The sequence below is a fragment of the Panicum virgatum genome, chromosome 4K (assembly GCF_016808335.1).
Source record: "Panicum virgatum strain AP13 chromosome 4K, P.virgatum_v5, whole genome shotgun sequence".
Taxonomy (NCBI): domain Eukaryota; kingdom Viridiplantae; phylum Streptophyta; class Magnoliopsida; order Poales; family Poaceae; genus Panicum; species Panicum virgatum.
In genome coordinates, this window is record NC_053139.1 from 47659029 (window position 1) to 47686956 (window position 27928).

The 27928-nt window shown below is 46.2% G+C and overlaps 4 protein-coding genes, 1 long non-coding RNA gene, 1 other non-coding gene and 1 pseudogene across 11 annotated transcripts; 3 read left to right on the forward strand and 4 right to left on the reverse strand.

The window, feature by feature from the left end:
• Positions 1-2014: 2014 nt before the first annotated feature.
• Positions 2015-6540, reverse strand: LOC120704569 (uncharacterized protein At2g02148-like). Of its 4 annotated transcripts, none has more exons than XM_039989015.1 (8): positions 6267-6540; positions 5693-5816; positions 5261-5599; positions 5020-5182; positions 4267-4387; positions 4137-4199; positions 2569-2844; positions 2015-2286 (listed from the first exon to the last, which is right to left on the reverse strand). In XM_039989015.1, the coding sequence occupies exons 1-8, from the start codon at positions 6390-6392 to the stop codon at positions 2185-2187; spliced, it is 1314 nt and encodes a 437-aa protein (XP_039844949.1). In that variant the 5' UTR covers positions 6393-6540; the 3' UTR covers positions 2015-2184. The 4 variants fall into 4 exon arrangements, with proteins under 4 accessions (XP_039844949.1, XP_039844951.1, XP_039844952.1 ...); XM_039989017.1 differs by lacking the exon at positions 6267-6540 and adding an exon at positions 6064-6246; XM_039989016.1 differs by having other exon boundaries at positions 2031-2286; positions 2569-2829; positions 6267-6536.
• A 3768-nt stretch (positions 6541-10308) lies between these two features.
• Positions 10309-12880, reverse strand: LOC120704570 (annotated as a pseudogene).
• A 216-nt stretch (positions 12881-13096) lies between these two features.
• Positions 13097-13168, reverse strand: TRNAP-AGG. Its single transcript has one exon. It is a non-coding gene; the product is annotated as a tRNA-Pro (tRNA).
• A 496-nt stretch (positions 13169-13664) lies between these two features.
• LOC120704571 lies at positions 13665-16753 on the forward strand. 2 transcript variants are annotated; one of them, XR_005687605.1, is made up of 4 exons: positions 13665-14323; positions 14412-14488; positions 15627-15783; positions 15990-16753. It is a non-coding gene; the product is annotated as an uncharacterized LOC120704571 (long non-coding RNA). The 2 variants fall into 2 exon arrangements; XR_005687604.1 differs by having other exon boundaries at positions 13680-14323; positions 15627-16753.
• A 192-nt stretch (positions 16754-16945) lies between these two features.
• On the reverse strand, positions 16946-19382 carry LOC120702295. Its single transcript, XM_039986013.1, has 3 exons — positions 18743-19382; positions 18614-18668; positions 16946-17048 (listed from the first exon to the last, which is right to left on the reverse strand). The coding sequence occupies exons 1-3, from the start codon at positions 19260-19262 to the stop codon at positions 16946-16948; spliced, it is 678 nt and encodes a 225-aa protein (XP_039841947.1). The 5' UTR covers positions 19263-19382.
• A 3782-nt stretch (positions 19383-23164) lies between these two features.
• LOC120704572 (delta(24)-sterol reductase-like) lies at positions 23165-26333 on the forward strand. 2 transcript variants are annotated; one of them, XM_039989019.1, is made up of 3 exons: positions 23165-23396; positions 24282-25544; positions 25649-26333. In XM_039989019.1, exons 2-3 carry the CDS (start codon positions 24303-24305, stop codon positions 26090-26092), a joined length of 1686 nt encoding a protein of 561 aa, XP_039844953.1. In that variant the 5' UTR covers positions 23165-23396; positions 24282-24302; the 3' UTR covers positions 26093-26333. The 2 variants fall into 2 exon arrangements, with proteins under 2 accessions (XP_039844953.1, XP_039844954.1); XM_039989020.1 differs by having other exon boundaries at positions 23224-23396; positions 24046-25544.
• A 413-nt stretch (positions 26334-26746) lies between these two features.
• On the forward strand, positions 26747-27647 carry LOC120704574 (cypmaclein-like). Its single transcript, XM_039989021.1, has 3 exons — positions 26747-26975; positions 27098-27146; positions 27232-27647. Exons 1-3 carry the CDS (start codon positions 26892-26894, stop codon positions 27417-27419), a joined length of 321 nt encoding a protein of 106 aa, XP_039844955.1. The 5' UTR covers positions 26747-26891; the 3' UTR covers positions 27420-27647.
• The last annotated feature ends 281 nt before the right edge of the window (positions 27648-27928 follow it).

Genomic DNA, 27928 nt, shown 5'->3' on the forward strand with positions numbered 1-27928 from the left:
GCAAACAAAGAGTCCATGATTAAAACTAAGGTAATTAAGAAATCGGAGTGGTGCCTAGTGGCACGCCGCAACGATTCGAAGTATAAAATTGGGGCCAACAATCTGCCGACCTGTACGTGCTAGTCGGTTTGTGCCAGCATCACACTGCACTAGTTTATTTCTGATTCCTCTCTCTCTTATTGCATTGCACGATCCATATGAAAACTACTCCTATAAAATTATAACAACTTAAAACAGAAGAAAGGTCTCCATCAAGAACGCTCCTGGTTTTGCCGTCCTTTTCTAGCAGCCCATAGAGGAGCTGGTGTCATCAATGTCGACGCACAGTTAAGATTAAAAGGTACCGTGGAGAACCAAACAATCCACTGTTCCTATACAAGGCAAATTTAAGATCTTCTGCCCAAAAAACACAGCGGATTGTTTCAGTTCCCAGAACGGAGTCACGAAAAGAGTTTTTTTTTCTTCATCAGGACGCTTTGTGAGGAGGATTCAAGAATCTGAGGTCAAAGAGACGTTGAAAAGGATGAAAGGAGGTAAGGCGACAGGCCCTGATGGTATTCCAGTCGAGGCGTGGAGGTGCCTAGGTGATATAGCGATAGTTTGGCTAACAAAACTTTTTAACCATATTTTTCGGTCGAACAAGATGCCTGAAGAGTGGAGAAGGAGTATATTGGTGCCGATCTACAAGAACAAAGGAGATATTCAAAGCTGCACCAACTATCGGGGAATTAAGTTGATGAGCCATATTATGAAGCTATGTGAGAGAGTTATTGAGCATCGTTTGAGAGGGATGACGCAGGTCACTATGAACCAGTTTGGTTTCATGTCTGGAAGGTCAACCATAGAAGCAATTTTCCTAATAAGACATGTCATGGAGCGGTATAGAGAGCAGAAGAAGGACTTACACATGGTTTTCATTGACTTGAAAAAGGCTTATAACAAGATACTACGAAATGTGATGTGGTGAGCTTTGAATAGGCATAAAGTCCCAACAAAGTATGTGGCCCTCATTAAGGACACGTACAATAATGTAATGACTAGGGTCCGAACAAGTGATGGTGACACAGATGACTTTCCGATTAAGATAGGACTACATCAAGGATCAGCTTTGAGCCTGTATCTTTTTGCCCTAGTGATGGATGAGATCACAAGAGACATACAAGGTGATATTTCTTGGTGTATGCTTTTCGCTGATGATGTCGTGTTAGTTGATGAAAGCCGTGCGGGAGTGAATATGAAGCTGGAGTTGTGGCGGCAAACGCTAGAGTCCAAAGGTTTTAGACTTAGTAGGACTAAAACTGAGTATATGAGGTGTGACTTCGGCGCCACTCATGAGGAGGGAGATGTTAGTTTGGAAGGCCAAGTAGTGCACAAGAGGGATACCTTTCAATATTTGAGATCGATGCTACAGAGAGATGGAGATATTGATGAGGATGTTAGTCATAGAATCAAAGTGGGATGGATGAAGTAGCGTCAAGCATCTGGCGTCCTTTGTGACAAGAAGGTACCTCAGAAGTTAAAAGGCAAGTTTTATAGAACGACGATTAGACCGGCAATGTTGAATGGTGCGGAATGTTGGCCTACAAAAAAGTGGCACGTCCAACAATTAAGTGTTGCAGAAATGCGCATGTTGCGTTGGATTTGTGAGCATATATGGATGGATCGAGTTCGAAATGATGATATACGAAATAGGTTAGGGATAACACCAATTGAAGAAAAGTTTATCCAACACCTGCTCAGATGGTTTGGACATGTCCAACGAAGACCGCCAGAGGCACTAGTGCATAATGGTATCCTAAAGCACAACGGTAATATGAGGAGAGGCATGTGCCGACTGAAGTTGACATGGAAAGAAACAATTAGAAGAGACTTGAAAGACTGGAGTATACCTAAAGATTTGTCCTTGGATAGGAGTGCTTGGAAAGCCGCAATTCACGTGCCAGAACCATGAATAATAATGGTCTTTGTTGGGTTTCAACTCTAGCCTATTCTAATTTGCTTGGGATTAAAAGGCTTTGTTGATGTTGATGTATTTTAGTTCCCTTCCATTCACCAATGAAAATAATCAGTGTCTCTTGAGTCATCTCAATGACAGGCCTCCTACAGAACTTCAAAGTTGCACTAACTTCATCAAACATAGAATACAGCACTAGCAGATCCAAATATACACATTGATCAAGGCAGTCACATCCCTAGCCTCTTGGTGCCACACTCTGAGCAAAATTTCGATGTTGCCCTTAAATATGGGGAACCACACTCATCACAGAACTTCGCAGGGTTGGTTGGCTGAAATGAAAAAGATAAAATAAGGTAGCATTAGATAGCATGGCAAGGCAACTATGAATCTAGTGGAACTCCAACAGCAACATGATACGGCAAAACGAGGATTGGGACAGTAGAACTTGTGTTCAGTTGCTAATCTCTTGTTCAGTAATTTCAGCCAACATGACACTTTGTGATCAAAATTACAGTTCAAGTGCAAATCACGATAAACTAAAAAAAACAAAGAAATTGATAAGTGGTGCACCATGCAACTGCTACGGATGCTAAATGAAGAAGCTTACTCACAATAATATGCATGCGTCCTCCAAGATGACTTTGTCCAACTTGCAAGCAAGATATATGCTGAGATAAATAAGCCTGTTGCTGGTGTTGGGGGTTATCTGATACATGTGGGGCGCTTGTACATTGATGAATGGGAGGGAACTGGGTACAATGTTGAACTTGCTGAATGGTATCATCCTCTCCTTGATGGAAAAGGTGTAAATAAGGTTGACTTTCTAGCTGTTCAATATGTCTCTTTGAAGTTGACTGATGCTGATCTTGTATCTGGAGCACATTGAGCTATATGTATTAGTGAGTTGAGTTTGATTGATAGATCAAGAAGAACAAGCCACCGACTATTGGTACTTATATAAGAATTTACTTGACGATGTCTCAAAAAAACAAGCTAATAAGAATTGCCAAACCAGGAGGGCAGCAGGCAAAATGTCGGTATCCTGTAACAGGGATACCCACTCCTACTGCAGCAAGGCAGGACTCACGTAGTCATCCGTAACTACGGCATAAGGGGCGGAGCAGCCGAGCCCCACGAGTCCGGCTCTTACCTCACCAGGCCAACGGCCCCGGACCCGCTCCCCGCTCTGGGACGGGTCCGGCGACGCCACGTGTCCCTGAGGAGGGGAAGCTCCGCGCCTTAACAGCCGGGGGCCCCGGACCTCCCACGGGGTCCCGGACCCCCATATACTATCCGGACCCCTCAGCGGGGAGGGAACAGACACCCCGCCTGGGGCAGGTCCGGAGCCGCCACGTGTCTGCAGGCGCAGGCACGCACGCGGCCGCGAAGCTTCCTCGGGAAGACTCGCCCACCTACCGCGTTCAATACGGGAGACGTAAGTGCGCTCTGCCACGGCAGAGCCCGAGGCGACTTTTGCCAGGTTGCACTATTGATCGCGCGTTACCAAGGCACACAGTGCAGCCACTGGCGCCGCCCACGCCACGCATGTCAGTCTGCTACGCCAGTTGGACACGACGGCTTGCCTTCGCCCATTATGATACCTATGCGGTAGACCCAACAGTCTACGCCGCAACCTACACTACCTCAACGGGCGCCTCGCCGATGGGACAGGTGAATCCACTCCTCGGTCAGAGAGTCCACAGGGCGATGAAGCGTATCCGGGGAGAGATTCTCAACCACTGTAGCACCATAAATGCCTTCTGCGCAGTATACTATACATCCACGTTGGACCCACCTGTCGGGGTCTCAACGCCTGTGTACGCGTCCCCTTGGACTATAAAAGGGAGACACCCGTTAGAGAAAGGCAAGGCCGAAGAAGTCCCGGCAGAGGCCAGTACCCAGCCTGGGCAGAGGATAAATTCATTCTTACGCAAGAGCAATACAACTCACAGTGGATGTAGGGTATTACGCTCCGGCGGCCCGAATTACTCTAAATCCTCGAGTGTTCTTGCTTCCTAGGTAGACCTGCCGAATCGTTTAGCGCTTCCCCAAGTACTCACACTCTGGGATTAGGCGGGTGCACTACGCCACCCGGCTGTGGGTCTCCACAAACCACAACATTGTAAATGCACGTTGCTACTTTCTATTACCAATGAGTGAAGTAAAGTCATAAAGTTACCTCATTTGGTGGGCGGAATCCCGAAGAACAAACCAACGTTGAGTTCTCATCCTCTGCCAAAGCCTAAAAAAATTAAGCTACTCATTCTGGCTGCAATTTTGTATTCTCTGAAGCCCAGTATTCAACTTACACTTGTCTCAGGGATGTCAATTGCTGCCTGCGGAGAGCGCCTGAACTTATGACGGGGTGAATAGAATTTATAATCTCTCGAAGAAATAGCAACTTCACTTCGACCAGTCAATCTTTTGAACCTTCACGTTTTGGGATAAGATAAAAAGGAAATCAAAGTCGTAACAGCATATCAGAGGTTCTTGTGCAACTAAAAGAACAAGAAATGGTACAAGAGAATAAGCAGAGGTTTTCCTAGAAAATAAGCATATTAGAGGTTTTGGTTTTATTGAAAAAGTTTTGAATTCTTATTTGAAGTTCATTCTAAACTGAAAAATGTGAGAGCAGTGTCATGCCAGACTAATTTCAATGAATGGCCTTCCACAAGAAATCGATTCTATAGATTATCCCTATGGAAGCAGTTAGATTAATGCAATATAGAACTATCCAAAATTTGCCTTAGAAATTTTTGGCAAAATATCTGTACCATGTATGGTTACAAATAGATAAATGGCCCATCATGATTCAAAAGGAATGTTAACAACATAGCATGTGGTCCAAGAACTTGCAATTTTGTGAAAAAATATGCCAACACTAGAAAGATTTTGTTTGCTTGAACCAACTCCCTACCACAAATTGAATGAATAACAAAAGGACAATCGTTGCAGAAAGGGTAAATTCAGGTATTTCCATATACTATCCCCAGAAACCGAGTCAACCTTGCTAGAAGCAAAGAAAGCTAAGCAGCTGAGATTGTGTAAATTAGAAGTCCTACCATTCTGCATCCTCCATTCTCATATTGTCTGGTCTCTCTATGATTGTCAGTCCGTTAATTACAACAAACCGAACTCTTTTTTCTTCTTGTATCACAAGTTCAGGAAACTTTGTCCTAGTTGCATGCGAAGTTGCTAACTCCCTCCTCTTGAAGCTGCATGGGCCTATACATCGAATCAAACTTAAGAACATAACACCAGCTAATGTTGTACAGAGTCAACATTTATGATGAGCCATCATACCTTTCTTCGGGAACCTTTGAGTCAGTTTTCTGTACAAGCCACCGGAAGCTTCAAGAGCTAGCCCTATAGTCTTCTCACGGAACCCAATTAACGACGCAAGACGCACATTGACATCACTTACCAAGGTTTCATACAAATTTGCTATATACATCAATGGCAAAGCAAGCCTAGGGTCACCCTCATATCGAACCCCCTGTTGCTTTCTTTTGCTTGATTTATCACCCACCTGGCTACAGTCCAAGCCAGAGCATTCCACCATCTCAACAACATGCTCACTTATAAAATAATCAACAATGAGGTCCAAGAACCTAGACCTTGCCATTTCAATAGGGAGAACATCTGCAACCAAGGGGGGACAATGTCACAGCAAAAACGTGGGAGGGAGGGTGAAAAATGATCCAACAAAACTAAACAAAATTCACAGGGCGCTACCTTGAGGTGTGAGGATATCAAAAGGACTAGAGGGCCTGCTGCTGTTATCAAGAGCTGATTGTTCATCGTCAACTCTGATAACTTGGAGGCTCAAAGAGCTGCTATACGATCCATGCATGCAATCCTAGCAGAGAAAACAACAGTTGCTAGTCGTATGTTGTAATATACAAATCACTAAAAGGAAATAAGTTCCATTTCCAGCCATCAGAAGAAAACAGCCTATTGTTTTAGCTAAATACTTGTATGAGACCAAGGACGATGCAATGCAAACTTTACTTTCTCCCCCTTCCCATGAAAGTTAAGCGTATTTCAGCCATAAAAGGAACAATTTTCTAGGTAGATCGGGTGAGTGGCGGAAGCAGAATACTAACTGCGCTAAAAAAAATGTCCGAGCAAATCGCACTTGCCTCCACCAAATGGCCAAATCGCACCATACCATTGATACCAATCGTGCTACAAAAGAGAGAAGGAAAAAGGAAAAAGAATGGCCTAGTAAATAGCCGTGGCGCCGTAGCCCCGTCGGCACTAGATTAGTCGTCAGCTGAGAGGGGAGCGAGAGAAAGAGAGTGGATACCACGGAGCCGGAGTCGGCGGCGACGAGGCTGTCCTCCCGGCGGCCGTCATCGTCGTCGGTGATGACCTCCGGGTCGACGTCCTCGCCGAGGAAGCCGGCACCGATGTCGTACCCGCGGCCCCGCATCGCGCACAGGAAAGCAGCGCAAGAGGGGGTGGGGAGCGGCGAGAGGCCTCCCACTCCCTCTGGGATTTGATTTGCCAAGAGAACCCACCCAGGGGTGGCGACCTCCAGTCCAGGAGGCAGGAGGAGCAGGCAGCCATGGCGTCCGTGAGGAAGAAGACTACGTTGGGCCGGCCCAATTGTATTCGGATGTTGGCCCATTCCGCGGCGATTTCTATTCATCGTATATGCGAGCGCACGCCAACCCATCGCAATCAAAGTAAAAATGTTCTCTGTCACAAACTAATCACTCAAATTAAATTCTGATTGCACAGTTATATTTATTACGATGAGATCTTCAAAACTAGACCATACTTGACTATGTTTATATGATATTTTCTTTAAAACATTTTAATTTGTTCTAGAACAATTCTTTTTGGAACTTATTTTGTTCTGGAACATTTTATTTTTCTTCTTGGAACAATTTATATTTTTGATGCAATACATATAGAACATTTTTATTTGTTCTATAAACATTTATAATCTTTTAGAGTGGAACACGAAATTTGTTCTAGTTTTAGTGTTTTACCATCAAATTGCTCTAATTAAATAAGCCATCCAAATATATTTATAATTTTTTATAGCGAGATGAATAAATTGCTCTGCATGCAGCCGGTGGGGAGTCCGCAGAGCCTTGCTTCTGCGACAGGAGAGCCAGTGCTCGTGCGCGTTAGGAATAGACACCCCCCATTCCTCTGCCAAGATCGCCAGCATACATATATGTACTCCCAAAGTGGTTTAGGACATCAACACGGTCTAAAAAATAATTTTGACCATTAACTTTTACTATAAAAAATTTATAGAATATAATCAACATATACTTTTAAGAAACTACATTTCAAAATGAATCTACTTGTATCACTTTTATATTTTCAAACTCAACCCAAAAAAGAATTATTTATAGTCAAAGTCAAATTTATAGTCCATTGTTGTTAATTTTGTAAATTTTGTTTCCCATCATGTTGCTTTGATTCCTGTAGTTTCATTTACCTCTGCTTTCCCAGATGGAACAGTGACCACCAACATTTACATAAGAGATAGTTGCAGATATCAAATGTTTGCATAAAAGAATGTTTCAGAACATACTTCGACATATATTGCAGCTCTTTGTGCTATTCAATGTTCTGAAGTAGTCAGCATAGCAAAAATGTTACGTGTCTAATTCTATCTCAATTTGTGCTACTCAATGTTTTGAAGTGCTCTAAAGTTAGTATATATGATTTTAGTATACTAGAATTTCATAACATAAGAAGGTACATCAGTTTAGTTTATTTAAGCATATATACTCAATTGTTTTTCCTTCAGAATTCTCATTTCAAGGCACCAACAAGGCATCAACCATATGCAGCGATGTGCTTTTATTCTTATTGATTACTAAATTAAGGGGTTACTGATTTCATCTACCGATCTTCCTTTACAGACTTTACCCCATGAATTTCAATCCCAAAGAGTGAGAACCATGAACAAGTTCCTTTTTCTTTTCTGAAATGTTAGATGCAATCATGAAATTGGTATGTCGTATTAGTTTTGCCTTTGATTCTAAAGGTTTGGTCCTTTGGGTGAAAGGTTTCTTTTCTTTTCTCATTGCTGACTTTTATTTCTTGCATGTTTTCTGGTTCTATGAATTAAGGTAGTAATCTTGGTTCTTTTTATTTGAACGATTACATATCTCACACAATTCCATAGTTTTTCATCTCATGTTGTCTCCTTGACTTCCTTGCTGAAAGCATTGATGTCATGAGATAATAATGTGTCGGATCTTCAAGAAATTGAGAACTAATTCATTTTCAGGTATCAATTTAAGTGGGCGGCGGACAATGAATGGCCACTATCTTGCGCAGGCTGCTTAGAGCCTCAGACCCACTGCATATGCAGTTATTTGTGCTTCATCATTAACAACTATAATTGTTCTATCTTTATAATGAATGATTGCATGCCGTGGCCAGTTCTTGACTTCTATGCTTGGGTGTTACACTGTTACTTGATATCTGTACTGTGTATTAGTTTGCCGGCCCTTAAGAAAGACATTGATTTTTGTTGCATGGACTGCCGCACAAAATACACACCAGCGCTCATAACTCACAAGCAACACCGGCGCGCCAATCTTCCTAGTTGGAAATGCTGGCAAGAGGCACAACACACTGCTCCATAAGAATAACAAATTCTCCAAAGAAGAGCATCGTTAATCTACAAAACTTGAAGGCTGAAAGATGACATCTGAAGCTATTAACAGATCCCAGGAAACTGAACCCGTTTTTGACTGGGCAATTAACAGAAGTAGACTAACATCCAAAAACTGTGTTCTGGTAGATAGCATTTGAGCACTGTGAAACGAACATGACACCATTTATGCCATTTCGAGTGATTTTGGTGATCGAATGACAACACAACACTTGGACTAATATGATTGTTAAGATGATCATTCTCAGGCTTTTAGGTTCAAGTGATGACAAAGAGAAAAAGAAAATAGGCGTAGCAAGGCCCGAAGGGCAGCCCCTACGGGGGTTCAGCTACCCGGTTAGCGGACGGGGGTCGAGGGGGAGCCGCCCCTCGCGGGTCTCAGGGCAGCGCGCTGAAAGCTCTTCGGATCAGGAGCACCGGAAGAACCGACGCCAGGGGCACCGGTGCATCCGACGCTTGTCGGAAGAACCGACGCTACGATGTTTGGTGCAGGAGGAAATCGAAGCCAAGTCAGCCTACAGGCACCGGTTGAACCGACGGTCCAAGAAAGGTCATCGGTGCATTGGGCGTACTGTGTACCAGAGACGATGTCAAGTGCCCAGGAGAAGTTTCTTCAGCACCGGTTCAACCGACGGTGCATCGGAGTATTGCGTCGGTGCATTGACGTCAGCAGAAGAGAAGAGCCCAACAAGTTGCTGTGAGAGACCGGTTGAACCGACGCCATAAGCATCGGTTTAACCGATGGTTCCTGGAGTCGCTGCAACTGTGTCAGAGAAGCCAACGGCTACTTCAGTTGCTTAGAGTGACCTGATGAACCGACGCTACCCATGCCAGAGGCATCGGTTCATCCGATGATACGCAGATTTTCTGCTGACCGTTAGAGCAACGGCTACAAGACTTTGTGGCCTATATATACGCCTCACCCCGACCATTTGAAGATTGCCAGAGTTGCTGGACATCCCACACACACCCAAGAACATCTCCAAGCCATACAAAAGCATCAAGATCATATCTTTAGCCCTTAGCACACTTTGAGAGTGTTGTGTAAAGGATTAGCTCTTAGTGAGTGAGATTGCAAGGCTTCGAGACTTTGTGCTGTGGTTCATTAGCGAACCAAAACAAGAGCTTGGTGCGCCGGCACCTTGGAGCGTGAAGCTCGCCGGCAACGTCATCGACCCTCCGACTTGGTGTGGAGCAGCGACGACATCTTTGTGCGGTGGGCGTGGAGACCTCCATCCTTTGTGGAGAAGCTCCTTAGTGGAACCCGGGACCAAGGTGACCATGATTGTGTTCACGGAAGAGACTTGGTGGCCGAATAACAATACTCTTAGTGAGTGCTACAACAACGTGGATGTAGGTATGTCTTTGTGACTAACCGAACCACGGGATAAACACCCGCGTCAAGAGTTTGCTATCTCCTATCCCGCTCATTAAGCTTCCGCATTTCATTCTAGCAATTTGTGTGCCTTTACTTTCATAGAATAGTTTCTTGATAGGAAAGACTATAGGTTGCTAAACTCTTTTGGGATAGAGGTTTCATACTAGAACAACTTAATTGCACATCTAAATAGCATGTTTTAGTTTAAGTTTTGTATAAACTTTTGGAATCATAAGTCATAGTTTTTATTAGTGCCTAATTCACCCTTCCCCTTTTATGCTAGAACACCAGATCCTTCCACACTGTTTTGTGGTGGCCAAGTGTGGGAAAGCAGGAGTTAACTAACATACGCGAAGCTTAATTTCAAGTACATTCCATTCCCTGCTCAAGATCAACGCACACCATACCTTAACGTCTTTCTCCTGTAACATCAAGAGGAAGGGACTAGAAAACATCAAAATCTATCGGAAACCAGAGTACTCTAGATCATGTTCCAGCATGGCGTCTGACACCACAGAATGATGCATCTCAACCCACTATATATAGGCACATCTTGGTTAGGTGGCATGTGACTGCGAGGCACGAGCCCGTGCCGCTGCCGCTCTCTCCAAGGCTTTGAGCCTGTTAGCCTCCATGCGCGCCCTCTGCTCCTCGGTCAGCTCAATTTTCGCACGCTTGCTGCTGCTTGCTTCGTCCTGCTGCTTCTGCGTCTTGCCTGCATCACCATCATGCGAGCTCGCTTCTTTTAGAGCCAAGGGCTCTGAAGCCTCTTTATTGGATCCCTCTCCAGCTGGGATTCGGGGCTCCTGTTGAGCAGTTTACCCAAGTCAAGTGTGTATCCAATGTCCAGGCAAGAATATAGTGGACTCTTATTAGCTTATGGGCTATGGCTTGTGTAACGCTTACAAAAATTTAGGGGACGAATACTTACATCTGCTGCTTTCATAGATTTCATCAAGCAAATCTTCTTGCATTAGATCCACATCATTGCTCTCCATCAGTGGATCCATTAAATCTTCGTGTGCTGGGTTGGTGGCATGATTATCTTCATTCCCTAAAATTGGGTCTTCAGGTGCAGTTCCATCTGCAGGAGACCTTAGACTATCACTATCACGGGAGCAAACATTGAAGGAAAATGCAGCTGTAGTGAAACTTTAAACAAGTATGCATGCACGCAGCACGCTGTTTTTGTTTTATAAGTAACGCATCAACCCTTGTTATGCCATAATTCAAGGTTCACAGAGGACAGAGTTGGAGCCTGTCTTGGTGAGAACAGAGACGAGCGACAAACCACTCAATAATGGGCACCATGCCACCATCTACCTACCCTATATCACCAGACTCCAACCATCCACCCGATGCATGCACGTTGTAACAAAACAAAGAGCTCATACCAGGTTCACCTGCTTGCGTGACTTCTTCACCTGGTGCCTCGTGCAGCACTGTAGGATCACCTCCTCTGGCAACCCTGTCCCTTAGTTCAGAAATGCATCTCTAAGGAACAATGAATGTTAACAAGGAACACACAGGTCAGAAAGAACAAGGTTATGGCAAGGTTCAAGGAGAAAGAAAATGCATCTTCCTGGTGAGTGTGTGGCTTGTAACTAGCTTTTTTTTTACGAAAAACAAATCAATGACATGAGAACTGAAATCGCTTAGTTTGAAAGCTTAGCAATCAACAGATTTCGCAATTGAAAGAAGAGACAGATTCTTTAAAACAAAGAAAAGTTGAATGGCATTTTCTCCACAAGCATATCATTCTACAGCAAGAACAGAAATATTTATCCCTCGCAAAAAGAAAAGGAACGCATAGATTGATGGGAGCGAATCTGTGCGGGCAGCCATGGCATGGTAAGAAGCATAACAAGTGCTTTTCTTTTAAGTTGCTGGTTCTCCTCAACATAATGAGATGTCCATTTTAAATTTTCAATATGCTGTTATGGTCTAGCTTTTCACTGTCTTTGTTGCAGCAGTGCTCGAAATCCATCATTCATCATGTTTATAAACTCTTGTGTAACAGCTAGCAAAGAGTGGTTAGCAACAAGCAAATAAAAGATTCCTTTTGATAATGCCACTTAGATGGAGTCTTAGAGATAGAGTGAGAGAGATTAAATAAAACAAATCATTTCGTACAAAGTTTCCAAGTTAATGCCATGCGTGGTAAATTGAGGTTCTTTCATTTTATTTGTGATCATGGATGGAGCACTTACCCTGACACGGTTGGTGGCCCCCACTTTCTCAAGTTTGCGCACAAACTGTTCAAAGGAGTAGTAAGGGATCAAGCGAGAGTGCCAGTCCGTGTAGAGCTTGATGAGATTACCAAGGTCCTCCACCTGGAATGTGTGTGTGTAGGTACAACAAATAAATAAATGTAAAGATTAGGGTGCCAAAGGATACAGCAGAAGCACAGGCACACTAGATCTAGATGGGGTGGAACTCAGCAAGAGCAAGTTGTAATATGATGAGAAAGAAGAAAATTGGATACCTCGTGGCCTGGTCGGGCGTGGGGCTTGAATGCCTTGGGGAAGTATCGGAGGACGAAGCCGATGCCATCGTCGGAGAGGAGGAGGTCGGGGGTGAGCTTGGGGCGCGTGGCCCGCTCCTTCTTCTTCCTCCTCTTGGTGTTGTCCTGCGCCGCGTCCCCCTCGGGCGGTGCCGCCGTGGAGGCTGGAGGTGGCCTGGGCTTGGCGCTGGGATAGGAGGCGGCGAAGCGGGAGGGGTTGGTGGTTTGGCCGGCGGAGGCGGAGGCGGAGGCGGAGGCGGGTGCGGAAGGGCAGTCGCGGGACCAGTGGCCCGGGCGGCCGCACTTGAAGCACCCAGTGGGCGCCGCCGCAGCCATGGGTGGGAGACTGGGAGGCTGTGGGGATCGATCTGAATCTGATCTGATCCGATCCGGGGGAAGGGAAAGGGATTCAATGGAAAGGGCGGGTGCGTGTTTGGTTTTTGGCGGGAGACAGGAGGCGTTGGTGGCGCCAACTCAACTGCCATTTTTTTTTTTGAGTGATTTGTCAGTTGGAGGACTGGGCTGCTATGCTAACTAGGGCCGTGGTCACCATGGACCTTGGGCCCAAAAAAAAACGAAGAAGAAGAAAAACACACAACAACAAATGGGGCATTCCGAGAATTGAACTCGGGACCTCTCGCACCCTAAGCGAGAATCATACCACTAGACCAAATGCCCTCTTATGTCCTTTTTTTTGTCCTGGTGATTGGATTTTTAGTTTCTTGTGTAAGTCGCATCCCCTACCCTACACGACCGCCGCTCGGCACAAGAAACTATATAAAGATCGTCATTTGCAATGCAAGCGATTAGGCACCTCTTAACTATATACTCCCTCTATATAGAAAATAGATGACGTTTAGAACAGTGACACGATTTTCAAAGCATAACTTTAACTACTTACTTTTATAAAAATATTTGTAAAAAATAATATATATATATATTTTTATAAAAGTGTTTTTAAGACAAATCTATTCATATAATTTTTACTTTTTCAAATAATTTATATTTCCAATATTTGACTCAAATTTTGTTTAAAACGACATCTAAATTCTATATGGAGGGAGTACACACACAAATATCTAAGTAGCTAGCAGAAGCGTTTGATGATATTGTCATTTTTGAACATGCACAATAAGCTATTCCATACCCGAGCACAGCGCGCCCGATCCACCGCGCTTGCTTTTCTACTCCCGGTTTTTCCTGGTTTTTCCCCACCTCCCCACGACCACCAACCCTGCCCCCAGCCCACTCCCGAAGCCTCCCCACCCAAACCACGCAGCTCGGATCCGCCGCACCTCCCTGCCGTCGGCGCCGCTGCCCCATCCCCAGCGCTGCTCCTCCCTCGCGACGCCGCACCTCCCGACGCGCCCGCCAACCGCGCAGCTCAGATCCAGCGCACCTCCCTGCCGTCGGCGAAGCCGCCCCAACCCCGGCGCCGCTCCTCCCTCCCGATGCCTCACCACCCTCCCCAGCGCCGCACCTTCCCCGCGACGTCGATCTCCTCCCGACGCGCCCGGCGCCGCTTCCACCGCCACCACCAGCACCTTGGGCTCGGACACCGCCGCGGACGCCGACCTGTGGATGGCACAACTCCCGCGGCCACCTCCGTCCCGTCTTCAGGTGCGCTGCTCCCCAGCGGTTCGTCAACTCGGCGAGATCCTCCTCCCGTTCCCGATGCGGGCAAATCGGGTTTCCGTTCCCGAAGTTGCACCATCCTCCCGACACCACGACGCCGCATCCACCGCCATGAGCTGCGCCTCGGGCTGGGACGCCGCCGCGGACGCCGACCTGTGGACGGCACGACTCCGGCTGCCTCCACCGCCCCGTCTTCAGGTGCGCTGCTCCCCCGGCGATTCGTTAACTCGACGAGATGAACACGCCGGTTTTGATTAGTACCCACAATCGCTGCATGCTATGCTAGGTTCCTGGAGATCTAGCCCCAAACGTGGGCTGACCTGGAGGAGACCGCCGCGTCGCCCAAGGCCAAGCGTCACATTGGTACGTTACGCATTCCCGCTGGATTGGATTTGGGAGTGCAACTCGTCTGGATTTAGCTGTTGAACGCAGCTTAATTAAATGATCGTAGCTATAACAACCTTTTATTTTCCGTCAGATTGCGTTACCATGCCTTGGTGCGACCGTATTGAATTGGATCACTTCCAGTCAATTAAGGCTTCTTTCGCTTGCTTCCAATCTGTATTAGCAATTTGACATTATTGCCCTGCAAGATCATGGAGCACCTCAAAAGTTGGTGGCCTAACTGCCTGTTCAATAGAGTAGACTGGTGTCTCTCAATGGAATAATGCACCAATGTTTCGTTTGTACATGTGGTATATAATGATATTAAATTAGTAGTAACTGTTTCCTTGAACATTGTTTGTGGTCGTGAGCTTCTGGTTTAGTGGTTTGCACTTTCTGTTTAATGTCTTAGGATTTACTGGTTGGGATCTGATGAATGTATCCACTTTGTTCTAGCTTTTTCATCCTTCCCTTTAAGTTTTTTTCTTTGCACATGCAAACAGAGGTAACCTTTTCTTAAAGACACTTTCTGAGTAAACTTGGGTGCATCAATGAGCTATGCATTATAGTTGGATTTGTTAGACCCGTAGTACTACATTATTCAAAGGAGTGTTCATTTAATCATTACGGCATTCAAATGAGCAATCTTATCTTATAAGAACAATTCAATGTCTTGACTTTTTTTTTCTGAGAGTTGTGACTTGCTATACCTTGCCTTTATGAAATAGAGGCCTTTACCCGGTTATATTCTTAACTTTGTATTGGAGCTTTAAGTTTGTTCATGTTTCTTTGTAATAAAATACCTATACAGAGTCAGTATGACTTCTGAAGTTCATATATGTTCTTTAGTCCTGTTCAAGTGTTCGACACTGTAGTTTCTTATGCTGAAATCAGCATTGTAATTTGTGTAGTATTAAATAGTAGTATTGGAGGGAGGATTCAATTGCATGGTCAAATTGATAAGGCGGTGAGATTCTTTAAGTAACTTAATTTGGAGTGCTGTCTAATTGATACTAGCCTCTCTGTATCCGTCCTTTTTTTTTGGAAAATCATGCTGGTGCCATGCTTTAGTTATATTATTTCAGAATCTTGTATTTACATTTTATAATACTTGCAGCTTCAGTACACTCCACAACTCCCGTCACTGTCGCCCCCAAGAGATCCTCCTCAGAACTGCCGACCAGATCCTCCAAGATCATTATAGTCATGGTTCCTCATTGAAATGTGCTGATGGTTTATGCTGTCAGTGTCTTTGAATGCAACAAAAATGACAGGTAGTACCTACTTTTATTACACTCATCCTTGATTTCCCTTGGTTTTGGTGAATTCCCCTGGTAGGTGCTGATGATTTGTCCAGTGTGTAGTTTTTAAATTAGCTTTTAGGTTGTTGCAAGCAGTAGCTGCATGATCCTTGTTCCAGTTCCCCCTTCCCAGTTCTTTTGTGTGTCACATCAGACATTGAAACAATGTTGATTTGCAGAATTGGTTCTCAACCGAGCAGGGTGGTGTTCGAGATCACGCAGGAGAGCTGGAGAGAGTATGAGCTTCTCAGAAACACGGATACGGCAGGGAGGGTGCGTATCCCGTGTTGGATACGTATCCGACACGGATACGCCTGGGATACGGTCGGGATATGTATCCACGGCGTGTCCGCGTATCCCTGCAACAGTGATGCTGGAAACTCACGAACGGATACGTATCCAACGGCGATGAGCCGGCCGCGCGCGCCGCTCGGTCCGCCCGCGCTGCTCCGCTCGCCCACGGCTGCATGCTGCTCCGCTCCTCCCATGGCCGCGTGCCACCCATGCCGCTCCTCCCGCCTCCGCCCGCACCGCTCCGCCCGCGGCCGTCCGCGCCGAGCGGAGAGGAGGAGGCGGGAGGAGCGGCATGGATTGCCTGATGCAAGTTAATATATCTGGATCAATATACTTGCTAATCATTCAAAAGCTCTGAAGCTTTTGACTTGACAATATTGTTGTTCATTATACTATGCTTATTCCACGCCTGTATTCTTTTGGTTGATTTCTTTGCATAGACCTGTTGTCCTCAGCTGATTGATGCTGGGTTATCGTAGGTGACAACATAGAGATGGAGTGAAGGCTTGCGGAAGAATTGGGCACAAGAAATAGCATGTCAAACTTTACGGCTAGCTGAGGCGTTGTTGCTTTGTGGCGTTGATGCAATGCAAAAACACTGAGTCAATTGAGGAATTATAAAATATTAATGGCCCTTGCATCAGTATCACATTATCCTCTCCTCCACTTTCAGCTTGACATTCTCTATTTCTTGTTCGATAAAAATATGATGCGGCAAATCTAAAAACTTGTGGAGGTTTATCGTTGGACAAAGCTTGACGGAAAAAAACCCCTAAACTTTGTTACTCATAAATCACATTTTAAGCTGTCTCAATGTTATTTAACCTCTCGCTTGCTCTATTTAACCGGTGCTTTCTTCGTTAGTTCCTTGATCAGTGTCTTTGTTTCCTCGCTGAATGAGTGAACTATGCGGCCCGTATGTCCCGACTCCCCGTGAAACCAAACTAGGGCAGCACATTGAAAAAAAACAGAAACCAGAGACATGCGCGCACGGGACGGACAGGAAAACTGACGCGAGGGAAAAAACCGGCGTCGAGAAAAAAAAAAACAGCGCACGGGACGGAGACATGCGACGTGATGGAGGAAAACCGTCATGGGAAGAACCAGCCTCGCGTGAACCGAAAAAATCAGTGCCCCCGCATGGATGCGTCGGGAGCCAGGCGCCCGCTCGCGGGTGTGCTCGGGTATGGAATAGCTATTCCACCAGGGTATGGAATAGCGGTGTCCTATATATATAATCATTATAGTCCAGCTGCACATACGATATATATAATAATAAAGATGCCAGCAGGTAGTGTGTCGTCGTGCACGCAGCTGGCGCTAGTAGTAGTAAAAATAAATAAAGTAGTATGTAATGATGTGGCTAGGCCGGCAGCAACTATAATATAATATACTCCATTTGTTCCAAATTACATATTATTTTAATTTATGTATGGATTTTTATACGAATTTAGATATATGTTATGTTTAGATATATAAAAAATACTATACATTGAAAAGTTAAAATGATCTCTACTGTAGCGTGCTAGCGTTAGAGGAGCCACAATTTATGACTCCATCGCTTCTCGTGGTTTTATAAAGACGAGAAGGAAAAAGAGGAGAGACAAAATAGACTTAACTAAACAACACTACATGAAGATGGAGCCGGAGCCGGCTCAAGTCCAGCGAAACAGACTCTTAAAAGTCATTGGTTTTGTTGGACGGGATCTGATTCACGGCGAGATGCTACCAGGGTTCAATTTCCCGACCGGACCGGCCTAACCGCCGGGCTCCGGTACCGGTTTACCGGTCCGGTTAGGCCGGTTACCGGTCGGAACCGGTCAAATGTGAATTTGAATTCAAATTTTACCGTGGTGGCGGTTCCGACCGGTATACCGGCCGAGTATACCGGTATACCGGCCGGTTTGGCCGGTATACCGGCCGGTTTTGTGTTGCGGCTCACTGCGGTATACCGACCGGTTACACCGGTATACCGGCCGGTTTGGCCGGTATACCGGTTGTTTAGAGTATTTTTTCGCCGCTTGAAAAATTGATTCCCGGTGTGAAATAAAAGGAAATTTCGACATGAGCTATGCACATTTTAATGTAAATGACCCTACCAAAGCAATGAGTTATAATTATGCATACAAATACAATAGTAATAGGGTGCATACAAATACGGAGTCATACACTTATACACATGAAATGAAAAGTTCAACGTAGGAATGGGAAGACCCCCATTTGAGATGCGGTTTGGTATTCGGCGGTGGACATCAAAGCGATACCTCGCACTCTAAGCAGCTCAGCCTTGTAGTGTTGCCAAGTTTGGCCCGTCCACGCCGATGTTGTCTGCCATTCCTGAACTAACATAGTGTAAAAATGGGGGTCTTCCCATTCGTACACCCATCTCGTCGGTGGCTGCATGCTGATGTCAGGAATGGGATAGTGAAAAGAGTGCCTCGAATCGCTGTAGGAGGAAGAAGAGTTCTGTGGACTGTCATAGTCCGTCGGTCCACCTGTTCTCCTCTGCGATTGCGGTGCTCCATGGTCGGTGTCCTGAGTAGCATGTGTGAACTGAGTTTCCCCTGCAATCAACCATATTTCATAATTAGTAGTCAATAGTCAGAAATATGTGTGTATTTATATGTGCAATATATACCTGTGAAACGAACACCACGAGCATGACCACTACCACCAGCAGCATCATCAGCACCACTACCTCCACCACCAGCATTAGGCTGAGCACCGTCACCATCATCACCATCATCGGCCGAGCTGCTATCCTCGGACTCCTGATACGGAGGACTACGCTCACCTTCGCCATCATCAGTCTCGGTGTCGCTGCTCACTGGTTTTGCTGTTCCTTTGCCTTTTCGACGCTTCGAGTCACCCTTCTTAGGCCCCTTGTGCAACTTTCTCTTCCCTAGGTGAGTGTCACCTATATTTTGACGTGCCCAATCGCTGATGGAATCATTCCCCGTAGCCTCACGTAGATCTGACACGTTTATTTGATCTCTGACAATATGGGACGGGAGAGGGATGTCGCCGTCATCATCATCCTCGTCCAGAACTGGAGCCCGGTTAGATCTACCATATTCCATCCATTCCCGCACCGGATTTTTCTCATCATAGAATGAAAGATGGGCTAGCTGGTCAATGAAATCACCTTCTTCACGCATCAGTGGGCCGGAGACCTCCTCGAGTCGGAGACGAAGATTGTAGTTGACATAGACAAGCTTATTAAGTTTCTTGTGCGACAACCGATTGCGAACCTTTGTATGCAGCAAGGCAAAAGTACTCCAGTTTCGCTCGCATCCACTGGATGAACAACATTGTGAAACAAGCCTCATGGCAAGGTACTGCAGTTTTGGAGTACTTGATCCGAACATCATCCACCAGGACGCTGCATGTGCAACCGAGTATGTAAGCAATATTTTCGAAGAGAGAAAATAACAATTTTATACGGAACAACTCTTACATGGGGATGTCTTTGGGTCCATCGCCATCCGCATTGCCATATCACTGCTATACTCGCCAATTTTCTGCCGAAACACGTCAAGCTCCTGCAATGCCTGGACGGCGCTCTGGAGATCCGTCATGCGCTGAAATGTATCCTTAAGTCCACGAAACATTTGTTGAGTTGGTTCCATCGTATAGGCATACCTCGGATTTAGGACAGCAGCTGCAAAATATAAATCACTTCAAATAAGCATTATTTCAATAGAGTTTAAAAATAGACGACTGATGTGTGCTTACCTGGACCCACATACGTGCCTATGAACACATCATCCAACCTCTCGTCCACCACCTCAACATACTCTTTCAGTGTGGAAACATTTGTTCCAAAGAAAGACTTCAGCTCCTGTTTCATAGTCTGGTAGGCCATCACGACTTCGCACATGTTCGGCTTCTTGTCCTGATCAGCGAAGCGGAGGAACTTGTATATTGGTTGAACTGTGTCGATGATATATTTCAATGCATCCCACCACTCCATACTTGAAAAACTTGCATGAGTAAATCTACCATCTTCGGTATTCGCCCATTTGCTGTGTTGGAACTCAGTAGATGCCATCCACTGCATGAAACGATCACGTTTCCGATAGATGCTCTCTAGGAACATGTAGTTGGTTCCAAATCGAGTGGCATTCCACTTGACCAACTCACCACCGATTGCGTTCCTCATCATTGTATTCAACTGACCATGATTGTGTAACCAATTTGAAATTCGCTTGCACTGCTTGATGATAACACCATGTTCAGGCCTTCGAGCTATATCCTTCAACATCAAATTGACGGTGTGTGCTAGACAAGGTGTCCAAGCTATGTGGTCATACACATCACTTAGTAGTTCATTGCATGCTTTTTTGTAATTCGAGCCGTTGTCGGTGACTACGTGCACGACATTCTCCGGTCCAATCTCTTCCACCACCTTTCGAATCTCCTGCAATGGAAGACGGATTTTTTAGTAACATGACAAAACATACACAATGTGAATGGAACAGGTTGAGGGACTACCTTGAACAAATATGCAGCATTTTGAATTCTTCCAGTCGCATCAATAGACTTATGGAACCACATGACCCCATTGCAATATATCAAAAAGTTGATGACACTCATCCTCGTCGGACCAGTCCATGAATCACACATTAACGTGATGCCAAATAAGGGCCAGTCTTTCTGAAACTTTACGTACCTCGTCTTCAAGTCTTGCTCATTCTGATCAAGGTACTTGCCATCACAGGACTCTCCCTCTGCGAAGTGGACTTTCGAAACATTCTCTGCATAACATTCCCCCTCGTCGAACCACTACCCCCTCCACGCTCATATGCACCTCCTCTCTGTTCCACCCCCCGTCGGAACTCTGCTTCCGCTCTCGATAGATCCATGGCACGCTGCACCTGAGCCTCCTCATCTTCTTCATCACCGGGATAGTTTCCCTCTGCTGCAGCCTTCTCCCGTCTCAACCTCTCTCGGGCCCGGTCAGCAGTTGCCTTCTTTGCCCTATCCAACTCACGCTGAAAGAAGTCCCGCACATCAGGTGGCACATTCCTGCAATGGATCACCTCTGCCCCGCGCCCAGCCAAATGTTGTTTCAATATAGTCGCACCACCTCCTCCTTTCTGCGTACGACAATAGTTACATCGCCATCCGGGATAAAGATTTTCACCGTGTTCCCACACAACATCTCTGCTTGCCATTGTCTATCTGCATACATGCACAACAAAAATATATCATCTAATATTCTTACTCCTACCTAAGTTATAGTGTCAAAAATCATCTAATACACCTAAATTAAATCTAGCTAAAATCTACTACATAGTGCAAAAAATCATGTAATATAAATAAATCTTCCCTAAATTCTAAATATACCTAAGTCATACACCTAAATCCTAAAACAAAACATCTAAATACACCTAAATCCTAGGGAAAAAAAAACTAACCTGACCGCGGCTTACCGACGCTAATCGGCGGTTTACCGCCTCCCCATACCGGTAAACCGGCCTCCCCGGGCGGAAAACCGGACGGGACCGGTAGATCTGCTACCGGTCCGGCTTACCGGTGAGGGAGACCGGTTAGCCGGGATCTGAGAGCGGCTAACCGGCCTCGAGCGGCGGGCGGCGACTTCTGGCGGCGGACAGGAGTCAGTGAGGGGGGAGCGGGTGAGGGAGGCGCTGGTGAGGCTTCGGCTGAGGGACACGCGACGTTAAATGACCTCTGCCGCGCGATGAGCCTTAATGGGCCGCGGTTTTTTTCTTTTTCTTTTTTTATTTAACTTATAAATTCCGAAAACCATACTAAATGAACGAATTTTGGAGAAAATTTGACACCATTAGATTCATTGCACCTTGAAGTATTTTTAGGAATTTTTTGGGAATTTTTCATTTTTTTGAATTCAAATTTAAATTTTGAATTTGGACCGGTTTCATACCGGACCAAACCGGTACCGGTCCGGACCGGTTTGACCGGTAACCGGTCAAACCGGACCGGTTACCGACGGTTCGGTTAACCCTGGATGCTACACGTGATGCGCGGTAGGTAGGCGCATCAACTAATAAATATGTAGACACTCTGTTCACTGCGTCCAGCCAATAATATTTCTCTTTTACATTAAATCAGCACCAATCAGCAGCCACCAGTCAGCCAGCAATATTTTTCTCTCACAACAAATTAGCACCAGCCACAACACAACGAACAAATTCAGAGTAACCACGTACTCCTGTACGTATTTGGGTGTGGAAAACCCAAAGCAAAAGATCCAGATCGGATCAGGCCGCGTGCCTGCATCTCTGATCGTGATCCAGATCGGATCTTCATCTCTCTCACACCGTCTTTACATGCACGTGCATCAAGCAGGTTGACATGTGGGTCCAGATTCCCAGGAGAGCTGCTGGGGGTGGGACCCGTCAGTCCGTCCGTCCATGGTCACAGTGTGGTGTGTGCCCGTGACCGTGAGATCAGATGCCTCCTGTCACGAGTACTAAATTAAATGGCTTTCCCCCCTTTTACTAATGTACGAGTCTTAGAGTATTATATTATTATTAATAATAAAAAAATTAAAACAATTGAAACTCTTTTATTTCTCATCAATATTAGATCTACCATACCCCTCACAGAAGTCTGTCAAAAGATTTGACGAAAAAGAGAAAGAAATTAATTTGATCCAACAACAAACTACCAAAATTTAAAATGTTCTTCACCAAGCGTTTTTGTGTACCTGCACTTACACCCACTTGTTACTTTTCTTTAGCACATACACTTTACTTTTTTTTACATATGCATTCACCATAGTATGTCATCATTTTATGAAAGAAAAATAAAGACATGCACTGTTGTTTTTAAAAAATAACATCGTTGCTTTATTGAAGAAAAATTAAATAGGTGCCACCCACTAGTAATAATAAAATAAAATAAAATAAATATCCTGCTCGGGTCGTCTAGCCTGCAATGGCAAAGAAAGAAAACAAAATAATATGCATCATTGGAGGGAGAGCGTTGTTTTTGTCGTCTTCTGCCTGCATCACAGCAGGAGCATGTCTGTCACTGAACAGACAAATACGGATATCCCCAAGGGCTAGGATGCAAAAGAAGCATAAACCCCTTTCTTCATTCTTCTCCCCCGGCCCTCCACTCCACCGTACCAGAGGATTCGCTTTGCTTTGCTTGCGTTTAAAAGCCCCACCCCACCGCTCCTCCCCCCATCTGCAGCAGCAGCAGCAGCAGCAGCAGCGCTGCGCCGGAGGAGGGGAGACGACCAGACCACCGGATCCTTGCCCTTGCGATTGCAGCAGATCGGACTCGGAGCTCCAAGCCTGGTACGATAACAGCACCTCCTCTCCTCCTCCGATTCATTTCATTTCATCATGGATCCTAGAGTCTAGATCTGGGGTAGTTGAGTTCCCTACTACGTACTACTCTAGTTTCTTGAGACACCCCTCCCTATCGGCTATCGCGCCTCCCACCCTTCCCCTCCCCCAAATCCAAGCAGCACCTGCACCCATCCTTGAGATCGACGCCTCCCCTTCTCTTCTCGTGTCTTCATTCTCCTCCTCCAAATCCCAATCCATCCATCCTTCTTAGGAGTAGTCCTAGTTTGTAAGCTAGCCAGTTGCCATTGCCATGCGTACATCTTGAATGCCCCTTTCTCTTCGTTTTTTCTGGTTAGTTAGGAATGGCGGCATGACCTGCTGGTTCAAGTTCCTGCCACTCTACACACTGGAATTCGCCCAAAACTTTGCTTCTCAACTAGTACTATGTCTATGTCTACGGCAGGCACAGATTTTTATTTTACAAAAGGGGCACCGTGCTTCCTTTGTAACAGCAACCCACCCTTTTTTAGGAGCACCAAAGGGGGCAAAATTCCCTCCTTTTTGCGCGCAAGGCGGCAGCTTTTACTTTTTCTTGGTTGCAAAGTGTAATCCATCCAACGAAAAAAAAGTGATTTTTTCCTATTCATTTTCTCAGGGGAGGGGAGGCCCAGCCCAACTCTTGCTACCTACATTCCATGTTACCTCATACAGTACATAATATGTGCCGTGCCACTTCCTTTTAATAGCCCGAACCATCTGCATGAATGCCACCTGACCAAAAAAAAACTTATTTGTTTCTGTTTTAGTGATGATTGTTTGCTGTTACTGGTTAACACCACTGCTCAACTAACTCTGCTCTTTTCTTTTTCAACTGTTGGTCTTCTTGTTCAGAAGAAGAATCATCCTCCATCCATGGCGGACGTGCATGAACCATTGGTGCGCCGCAAGAGGAAGACAGTTTTGGTGGACTACTTGGTGCAGTTCCGATGGATCCTCGTTATCTTTGTGGTCCTTCCCGTTTCAGCTCTCATCTACTTCAATATCTATCTGGGCGACATGTGGTCCGCCATGAAGTCAGAGAAGAAGCGCCAGAAGCAACATGACGACAATGTGCAGAAGGTTGTCAAGCGGCTCAAGCAGAGGAACCCAAAGAAGGATGGTCTTGTTTGCACGGCCAGGAAGCCTTGGATTGCTGTTGGCATGCGCAATGTGGACTACAAGCGTGCCAGGCATTTTGAGGTCGACCTTTCTGCCTTCAGGAACATCCTGGAGATTGACAAGGAGAGGATGGTTGCTAAGGTTGAGCCCCTTGTCAACATGGGTCAGATTACCAGAGCTACTTGCCCTATGAACCTTGCCCTTGCAGTCGTCGCGGAGCTCGACGACCTCACTGTTGGTGGGCTCATCAATGGTTATGGTATTGAGGGGAGCTCTCACCTCTATGGCCTTTTCTCTGACACGGTTGTTGCAATGGAAGTTGTCCTTGCAGATGGCAGGGTTGTTAGAGCCACCAAGGACAACGAGTACTCTGACCTTTTCTATGGCATTCCCTGGTCCCAGGGAACACTTGGGTTCCTTGTGTCTGCTGAGATCAAGCTCATTCCCATCAAGGAATACATGAAGCTCACCTACACTCCGGTCAATGGGACTCTCAAGGAAATTGCGCAGGCCTATGCTGATTCTTTCGCACCAAGAGACGGTGACCCTGCAAAGGTCCCTGACTTTGTTGAAGGAATGGTGTACACAGAGAGCGAGGCTGTGATGATGACTGGTGTTTATTCTTCGAAAGAAGAGGCGAAGAGGAAGGGCAACAAGATCAACAGCGTCGGGTGGTGGTTTAAGCCTTGGTTCTACCAGCATGCTCAGACGGCCCTGAAGAGGGGCGAGTTTGTGGAGTACATCCCGACAAGAGAGTACTACCACCGCCACACCCGGTGCCTGTACTGGGAGGGGAAGCTGATCTTGCCTTTCGGCGACCAGTTCTGGTTCAGGTTCCTGCTGGGTTGGCTGATGCCGCCGAAGGTGTCTCTGCTGAAGGCGACCCAGGGTGAGGCTATCAGGAACTACTACCATGACAGCCACGTGATCCAGGATATGCTGGTGCCGCTGTACAAGGTTGGAGATGCCCTTGAGTTTGTCCACCGCGAGATGGAGGTGCGTGGTATCTTGTTAGCGATTGTTATTATTGCATACCACACACTGCAATTTATTTATTTGGCAGTGAATGATGAGTCACTAAATACTTTTTATTTTGGCAGGTATATCCGCTGTGGCTGTGCCCTCACCGTCTGTACAAGCTGCCTGTGAAGACAATGGTGTACCCTGAGCCTGGGTTCGAGCACCAGCACAGGCAGGGTGACACAAGCTATGCGCAGATGTTCACGGACGTGGGTGTGTACTACGCCCCCGCTGCTGTGCTAAGGGGCGAGGAGTTCAATGGTGTGGAAGCGGTGCACCGGCTGGAGCAGTGGCTGATCGAGAACCACAGCTACCAGCCGCAGTACGCCGTGTCGGAGCTGAATGAGAAGGACTTCTGGAGAATGTTTGACGCGTCCCACTATGAGCACTGCCGTCGCAAGTACGGAGCAGTGGGGATGTTTATGAGCGTGTACTACAAGTCGAAGAAGGGGCGGAAGACGGAGAAGGAGGTGCAGGAGGCGGAGGCGGCCATCCTGGAGCCAGCCTATGCCGACGAGGCCTAATCCTAGCTGGCAATGTTGGTGTCTGGTGATTTAGATGTGGGCCGCCGCCGCAGAGTTTGTTTTGTTTACCTGATGGGATTGGAACGAGATGTTGTGTCTCGGTTCTTATTCTGCTTGCTTAGAATAACTTGATTCCGTAGTGTGTCTGTGGTGGTGAGTCTTTGCCGTTGTAGCGATTGTGTGTTTATCATTTCTTATGGAATTGCTGAACTTTAAATGCATGGCTCTCTGTTTTGTGTCCTGTCTAATTCTTGAGGCACCACGGGGGATGTGACTGCTGGTTTCAGTTTTAAACTGGTGACACGCTTGTGACAGCATGTGGGTGGATGCGGATTACCCCAGCTTTTGCTTTGCTACATTCTGCTGGTGATTGTGCATTCTGCATTGCATTGGCATTGCCCTCCGTCCTGACGCGCCGACCTCTGCGACCATTCCAGGGCTGCCTGTTCATTGCTGATTCCCCATTCCATTCGCATCACATGCATCCATGAATTGCTGTCTGGCTGCCGTACCCTTTTTTCAAAGAGGAAAAGAATGGTGCTGCTTGCATTGCCAGCTACAGTAGTGCATTTGCATCTGCCACCTAGCTATCTCTGGTTGTGCCTGCATTCATTCTTGCCTTGCCCCCAACCAATTCACAGCACATCACAAGTTCACAGCCACCCACCCTGCCCCCCCCCTCCCCCACTCTCTCTCAATATCGAGCACAGGCAACCATAGATAGAGAGGAAGGGAAGAGGAGTGTCTCCAGCCCACCCTGCCTAAACCCTTGCTAATTCCTTGACAGAGTTGAAGCAGCATGAAGAAGCAGCGGATCCTCTTCTTCTTGATCATCCTCATGGTGGCCCTTGCTGTTGATGCTGATGGTCCACAGGAGCTGCAGGTAAGTTGGTTGATCTGACATTAGCTTTGCGTTCGTGGATCACAGGAACACCACCTACACACACACACGCACGCAAAAAGTATCAATCAGATCTGGCTTATGTATGATGGTGATGCATGCAGGTGCAGCAGCAGAGCATCAGATCCCTGCTCCAGTCTCCCCCGAAGATAGGTAACGACAGTGTGCCGCTAACTCCTCTCCTCCTCCTGCACGTCATCCTTGTTCTTTGTGTGCTGATCGCTCGATGCTGCTGCAGACTGCCCGTCGAGTTGCGTGGTGCGTTGCGGCAACAACTGGAAGAACCAGATGTGCAACAAGATGTGCAATGTCTGCTGCAACCGCTGCAGCTGCGTGCCGCCGGGCACCGGCCAGGAGACACGCCACCTCTGCCCCTGCTACGACACCATGGTCAACCCGCACACCGGCAAGCTCAAGTGCCCGTAGCCTAGCAGCGCGTGCTATCATCTTCATGTTCTATCAGCAACTCCGATCCCTCTGCTATCTTCCACAGATCCACTAAGCTCCCAGAGTCCTTTTTAATTCTCATGTCTGCTCAAGATGAACCTTTAATAGTAAGAGCACTAGATTCATTGGGGAAAATAGTCTCTGTAAAGGTTCAACGTGTTCAGCTGGTTTTCTGCCAAATAAAAGACAGGATCTTGGTCAATGCCACCAGGTAGTTATCGTTTAGCTAGTTCAAACCATTTTCAAGATGACCATCCAGTAAGTGAGTAAGAGAGATGTTTATGACACAAATCAAACTGTAACTATCTCACTATCTGAGCTACTCCGACTAATCCAGTGCGACACAATACCTGAAATTCAAGACAAGTTTTACACATCTACATACAACCAAAGCAACATGATAATGGCACGCACCGATATAAGTAGAGAGCATACAACAGACCAAGAGGCTGGATGGAGATCATGCAGGCTCAGCTCCAAACTCTTTA

What these genes read in the sequence shown, in the direction of transcription:
- LOC120704569 (XM_039989015.1), bottom strand. Translation starts at nt 6,392, where the DNA reads ATGCGGGGCCGCGGGTACGACATCGGTGCCGGCTTCCTCGGCGAGGAC. An exon ending in TTGACATCCCTGAGACAAGT is followed by an intron (nt 4,200 to 4,266) that starts GTAAGTTGAATA and finishes TAATTTTTTTAG; the next exon opens with GCTTTGGCAGAGGATGAGAA. An exon ending in GATTCCGCCCACCAAATGAG is followed by an intron (nt 2,845 to 4,136) that starts GTAACTTTATGA and finishes TAATACATATAG; the next exon opens with CTCAATGTGCTCCAGATACA.
- LOC120702295 (XM_039986013.1), bottom strand. Translation starts at nt 19,262, where the DNA reads ATGCGTGAAGAAGGTGATTTCATTGACCAGCTAGCCCATCTTTCATTC. An exon ending in TCGTGGTGTTCGTTTCACAG is followed by an intron (nt 18,669 to 18,742) that starts GTATATATTGCA and finishes GGTTGATTGCAG; the next exon opens with GGGAAACTCAGTTCACACAT. An exon ending in GACCATGGAGCACCGCAATC is followed by an intron (nt 17,049 to 18,613) that starts GCAGAGGAGAAC and finishes GTGCTGCCCTAG; the next exon opens with TTTGGTTTCACGGGGAGTCG.
- LOC120704572 (XM_039989019.1), top strand. Translation starts at nt 24,303, where the DNA reads ATGGCGGACGTGCATGAACCATTGGTGCGCCGCAAGAGGAAGACAGTT. An exon ending in TTGTCCACCGCGAGATGGAG is followed by an intron (nt 25,545 to 25,648) that starts GTGCGTGGTATC and finishes TTATTTTGGCAG; the next exon opens with GTATATCCGCTGTGGCTGTG.
- LOC120704574 (XM_039989021.1), top strand. Translation starts at nt 26,892, where the DNA reads ATGAAGAAGCAGCGGATCCTCTTCTTCTTGATCATCCTCATGGTGGCC. An exon ending in ATGGTCCACAGGAGCTGCAG is followed by an intron (nt 26,976 to 27,097) that starts GTAAGTTGGTTG and finishes TGATGCATGCAG; the next exon opens with GTGCAGCAGCAGAGCATCAG. An exon ending in CCAGTCTCCCCCGAAGATAG is followed by an intron (nt 27,147 to 27,231) that starts GTAACGACAGTG and finishes ATGCTGCTGCAG; the next exon opens with ACTGCCCGTCGAGTTGCGTG.